Source organism: Blennius ocellaris (genome assembly GCF_963422515.1).
Source record: "Blennius ocellaris genome assembly, chromosome: 8".
Classification (NCBI taxonomy): domain Eukaryota; kingdom Metazoa; phylum Chordata; class Actinopteri; order Blenniiformes; family Blenniidae; genus Blennius; species Blennius ocellaris.
This window is the reverse complement of record NC_137657.1, coordinates 10574005-10580080: the sequence shown is the minus strand read 5'-3', so window position 1 is coordinate 10580080 and position 6076 is coordinate 10574005. Positions and strand designations below refer to the sequence as shown.

The window sequence follows — 6076 nt, the reverse complement described above, 5'->3', positions numbered from 1 at the left end:
CCCCGCCGTGCATCCCCCCCCCTCCTGCCTCTCTCGCCGCTTTTAACGTCGACCGTCCGGGGTCGGGGAAAGAAGACGGCCCCGCTCCTCCGAGCCACATGCCCCAAAACGGCACCAACAGGCGGCTCCACGCACACGCAAGCACCGCGGGTCTTCCGCGGAGCTCTGGCGACACCTTCCGGCCAAATGGTGCAATTGACAGGTTTTTAATGTCTACAGCAGTGTTTTTCAACCTTTTTTGAGCCAAGGCACACTTTTTTCTTTGGAAAAATCTCGAGGCACACCACCACCTGAAAATGTTAAAATTTTAAACTCTGTAGCCTATATTAACAATATAAAGGCATTCTCATCAATGCTTTATCAACAGGAATCAAATAAATACAGAAAAAAGTATTTCCAAATTTTGTATTTTTATTTTTACTCACTCAGTGTGAAACCTGGACCTGATGGATGAACACAGAGCTGATATCCTGGTTAGATTATTCCTTTTCAAAAACTTCTCCATTACTGTCACTGACACAGTACTTTGATACAAGATGGGAGCAGCAGGTGGTGGAGATTAACCAGACTGACGTCTGTTAAGTTTCATTTGAAACTTATGAGTTGGTCACTGCAGGGCATGATGGGAGTTCAGGTTATGTGTTGCCGGAGGTTATTGAGGGTTATTGTTGGGGTTGTTGTGTGTGTTGATTTGTGCTTGTGTTGTGTTTTTGTTCCTCGGTTCAGATAGTTAATTATTTCATCTAGTTTGGTTTGGATTGTTGGATGTTGGTGTGCAACCATGAGTGAGAAATGTGATGTGTGGAGTCTGATCCTGTTATGAAAATCTTATTGCGTATGGTTATGTCAAATTAAAAGCCACTGGTGATCAGCTTGCAGAAAAGAATCTCATCTCAGCAGTTCTTCCACAATGTTCGAAGTTGACAGAACAGATGTTTTTTTAGGGAAAATGTGAAATTGGATCATTTCCCACGGCAAACCTGACTATCTCTGCATGGTGGTTGAAAAACACTGGTCTACAGAAATATCCAACTAAACAAGTTGAAAATGATTATGGTGTTATTTGTTTGTTTGTTTTTTTATTAAATCAGCGAAGCAAATTATGATGTATTTGGGATTTGTTGTGCAACAACTGCTCATTTTTATTGTGTATGATAAAGATTTGAATATTCTATTATTAATTATTTATTTTATTTTATTTTTAATGTGTTAATTTTAGACATGTGAAAACATGTGTGCATCATATAAACACATACAAATATACATAGGCTGGAAAATCCGAGAGCATCAATGGAGTCCAGATCAAGTTTATCAGCAGAATTTAAGTCATTGACAAAGCTGGCAAAGTAAAGGGGAAGTATTAAAGAATTTGAGAGTAAGTCAAGCTACTATGGAAAGCTAAAGAAAATTGCTTTCACATAATGGAATGAATTTCAGAGAATATAAACCATCTCACAATCTGATTAACTATTGTTTACTTTAGAACCTGACTGGCAGCCTTTGAATATCAGGCATCCATGGAGAAATTGATTGTTCCAGTCCAATGCATGTTTCCAGCTCCCTGCCAGGTTCCTTTCAGCAAGCAGGACTCATTTCCTTATTGGTAAATTACAACTTTCTCTTTACCATACTGCTTCTGCAAAAAAACAAAAAAACAATCACTGTATTCCTCAAACAGCTCTATTTCCATTAGTCCACAGAACATTATAATGTAAAGATGTTTTTCCACAAAATTTTTGCAAAAGTTAGTCTTGTTTCATCACGTATCAGTGTCATTATTATACTTCAGCTATGGAGGGTGAAAAGCTGAAGTCCAGATTGTTTCGACTCATCCTGAAGACGTTCAGATGTCAGGTGTTGTGATTTTCGCCCTCTTGAACTTCTCTAATTCTGTTTTTTCATCTCTCAGATCAGAGAGAAGTTGATGGGTTGTTCTCTGCTAAATAATTCAACATCACCTTTGTAGAGCACAGAAAGAAAACTGGGACAATAACACAAATGAAGAAGTGTATCAATATTTTCAGAGTATTGTTTGATAGTTCCCCATGAGTGAGTTTATACAATTTGTATCACACAAAATGGAAGTTGTTTGTTTGAAAGCTCAAATCCATTGCTGTTTGTGAGTAGCTGATCTTTGACAACATGTAAACTCCACAATAAAACAGCCCAGATTCTTGTTATGAGACAGCAGTGCTCACCACCAGGAAACCCAGCAGAATTGAGGAAGTTTGGAAAGACCACTTTTAGGTACATTTGAGCAAATATGTCATAATTACACATGAGTAAGTATTTGGATAAATTCTTTTCAGTTATATGGTTAGGGAATATTTTAATAATCTCCTATTATAAAAAAAAACAAACAAACCCAAAACAAAACATAAATGTTAATAGTTTGAAGCAGAACAAGTGATAAGAAAAATCTCCTGTGGAAATGTTTAATGAGGATGGAAATGCCTCCGAAATATCTGTTGGAACAAAAAAAGTACTGAGTACATTTTGGTAAAACAACCCTGAAAAGCAAGACTTTTTGTTGTAATCCTGCAGCAGTAACTATATCACGATACTACAGGTCACAATTCGGCTTCATAGGAATCACGTGCAAAACCACATAGGACACACTTCCACAAATTAAAATTTATATTTCTTGTGTGTCAATAAAAAAGAGAATACAAGCCTTATCAAGTATTATTTCACTGATACAACTCTGAAACTACTCTGATGCAGTTTCGGAGACTCACATAGTTAGATCAGATATGTTAGTACACTAAAATAAGTTAACATAATCTAAACATCTGAAAAAGTTTTGACCGTTATTTGACCCCAGAAATAAAGGAACTGTTGCCATAATAACTCCACTGTTTGGAGTGTAACTCTCCAGTTTGCTCTAGTAACACATGTAAGTCATATCCCTTGAATAAATTTAACACTATTACGAAAAAATCTGGACAACTGGCTAATTATTTGTGAACATTGTGTCAGCATAAAAGTGGCGTCATCTTACATCATGCATGTCGGTGCAGTGATTATTGCTCTTGCCTCATAGTGAGCAGGTTGTGGGTTCAAACCTGGCCAGGCCTTTCAGTGTGGAGTTTGTACCTTGTCTGCAACAATTAAAACCATTGAAACACTTCATACTTCAGTTGGTAGAGTTTTTTTGAAGGTCGGTAGTCTGATGCACACTGGTATAATGTGAAAATAAAAGACGAAAAAATCTTCTGTAAAATTTCTGCAAGGAATTTCAAATAATGTAAAACAGCAGATAAGGCAGAGGTGCCTTTTATTTCCAGGACTGTGATCAAAACACTGTATTATTGAAATTATTTTGAGACCTATAATGAAATTAGCTTTAATGTCCATTCATTCGCGTTTGAAAATTTGGGTAATTGTTTTAAGGTTATTCGTTTCCAAAAGGCCAAACAATACTTAATCAGATCATAATCTGTAACCTTAGGCTGATATTTTCTCAATTCCCTTTTCAGAACGTCTCTTATTTCACAGTCGGCTGAAGCCCCAGTGAACTCTGGTCCGTCCAGCAGTGATTGACGGAGCAAGGGAGCCAATCAGAGACGAGGATTCCTCGGGGCCCCGCCCACTAATGAAAGTGACACAACAGAAAGTAAATGCCAGCGAACAACCTGCTTGTTGTTTCTCTCTCCCTTTAGAACTTTTGCCAAAAATGAAATGAGCTAGTTAAAAAAAGACTCTTCGGTCTGTATTTTTGTATTTTGGTTTCCTCAGACCTTCCTGGTCGGAGAGTTTCTCGTCATGTTGAAGACCTGCACGTCTCACCTGAGGCGCTTCGCTGCGCTCGTGCTGATCCTGCAAAGTTTCACTGCGCTCTCTCAAAGTAAGTTATTCTGCCCATGTTGACATATCGTGACTATCAAGTTTTTGAAAAGACGATGTATTTTTCTTTCTTTTCACGTGGCCACATAATTTTAGAAACGTTTGGCTGATCGAGTTTACGTTGAAGTACAAAATCAAGCAAATAACAACTGAGAGCAATATCCTTTTGCAGAAAACTGGAAAACGGCTTGGTTAATTTTAACAATTCTATCACAACTCTTGGTTACCTTTCTTATTGATAATTAGGTTGGATTTATATTTAGCTCTTCTGGAGTTATCAAGAGCTTTCAGTAAACAGAGTGTTGAATTTCCCAGCAATCTTTATCAGTAATGATAAAGGCACATGATTCATTTTATGAGAGGACTGTGGATATTTTCCTGGGTGTAGTGATTTGCTTACAATCCCATAATTAGGTTTTTAAAAGTGTCCAAAAACTAGAGAGAGACAGATTGGGTAAACATAAACTGTGCTGAAGTAGATATAGAAGTAGTAGAAATAAACATTTTCACAAATATATATGATAATCGCATCTGATCTAAATCTGGATTTGTCACATAACACATTACATTTTACCTAAATCTTCTTCAGGTTCAGTCTACTACAGTGTTTTTTCCAGTTTTGGTAATTTATTAATGGTATTTCTGTTAAATGTTGTACAATTTCGTTGCTTCACCCAGTACACCTTTGTGCACAACTGTCCCGTCTTATAATGTGTTATTTGCAATTTACCAAATAAAGTTTACACAATGGAGAGTTGAATGCTGTTGTTTGTCTATTGTACTGAATTTCTATTAATTTCTTTTTTCTTTATCTTTTCTCTCTGCAGTTGACCATGAAATCACATACGTAGTTGGTTGTTTTCGAGACGGTTCGACTCAAGTTCAGTTTGAACTTGATTCCCAGGAGATGATGTATGTGGATTTTGACAATAGTTCACTTGTTTTCACCTTTCCGGCTTTTTTCATGTTCGATCCAACTACGGTGTTTGATAAAGACCACTTGTTCGTAAATGCCGGAAAGGGCAAGAAAACCTGTTCAGCTGTTATGACATACTTTATCGCAGAAGAGCAATATCCACCTGAAAACAACGGTAGGAAGCCTTTCTTGTACTTTCTTGATTTGTATAATCTCTGCTGTGACTTGGTAAATATATAGTATATTGGTGAATCCTTCAATTTATTTTCTTCCTTTCTGACAGATCCCCCTGAGAGCGTCCTCTACCCTGCTGAAGAAGTCGAGTTCGGGTCGGAAAACACGCTCATCTGCTTTGTAAACCACTTCTTCCCTCCTTCCATCAAAGTCAACTGGACCAAAAACGACCAGCCGGTGTCAGAGGGGGTTTCGGTCAGTCGATATTATCCCAACAACGATATGACTTTCCACCAGTTCTCCACTCTGACGTTCACGCCCAGGAAAGGGGACATTTACACGTGCACCGTGGAGCACGTCGCTTTGGAGAGTCCCAAAACAAGAATCTGGGGTGATTATGACATTGTCTTGCTTTTTCAACTTCAACATTTTTTGAATTGTATTTTTATTTGATAAGGAAGTCCAATGCAGGTCGCAATCTCTTTGCATTGTCATGAATGAGAAGCCAGTACAAAACCACTATTACAAGACAAAATACCATCCACATCACACACACACACACACACACACACACACACACACACACACACACACACACACACACACACACACACACACACACACACACACACACACACACACACACACACACACACACACACACACACACATACAGAAATTCTGGATGTGAGCATCAGACAGAGTGAAGTAAAATTTGTGCAGATTTTCTCATGCTTGTTCAAACCATTAGATCATTAAACAAACAAAAAAAACCTCTTGGAAGAGCATAGCTGACATCCAGCAGGATTTAAGCATCATGTTACTAAGCACTGATTTGTAACTAATGAACGTACTGATCTGTTTTCAGAATCGGATATCATTCATGAAAGTCAGTCTGTGGGCCTGGATATTTACTGCGGCGTGGGCCTGGTCCTCGGCTTTCTGGGAGCCGCCATTGGAACATTTTGCATCATAAAGGGACTAAATAAAGCATAATTACTTTGTATTTGAGGTATACTCAAGCATGTTGTTGGGACTGGGATTTCTTTGATCATTTTGATTTTAAAAGATGCCTGAAGTGGTTATTTTATTTGTCAATATGATGCTGTTCTTGTTTTTTTTTTTTTTTTCATTTTACTG

General features: G+C 37.9%; 1 protein-coding gene across 1 annotated transcript; it reads left to right on the top strand.

Moving 5' to 3' along the window:
- The first annotated feature begins 3631 nt into the window (after positions 1 to 3631).
- Positions 3632 to 6076, top strand: LOC308133840 (H-2 class II histocompatibility antigen, A-U alpha chain-like). The gene is made up of 4 exons (XM_080501356.1): positions 3632 to 3847; positions 4674 to 4937; positions 5046 to 5327; positions 5805 to 6076. The coding sequence occupies exons 1-4, from the start codon at positions 3766 to 3768 to the stop codon at positions 5930 to 5932; spliced, it is 756 nt and encodes a 251-aa protein (XP_080357482.1). The 5' UTR covers positions 3632 to 3765; the 3' UTR covers positions 5933 to 6076.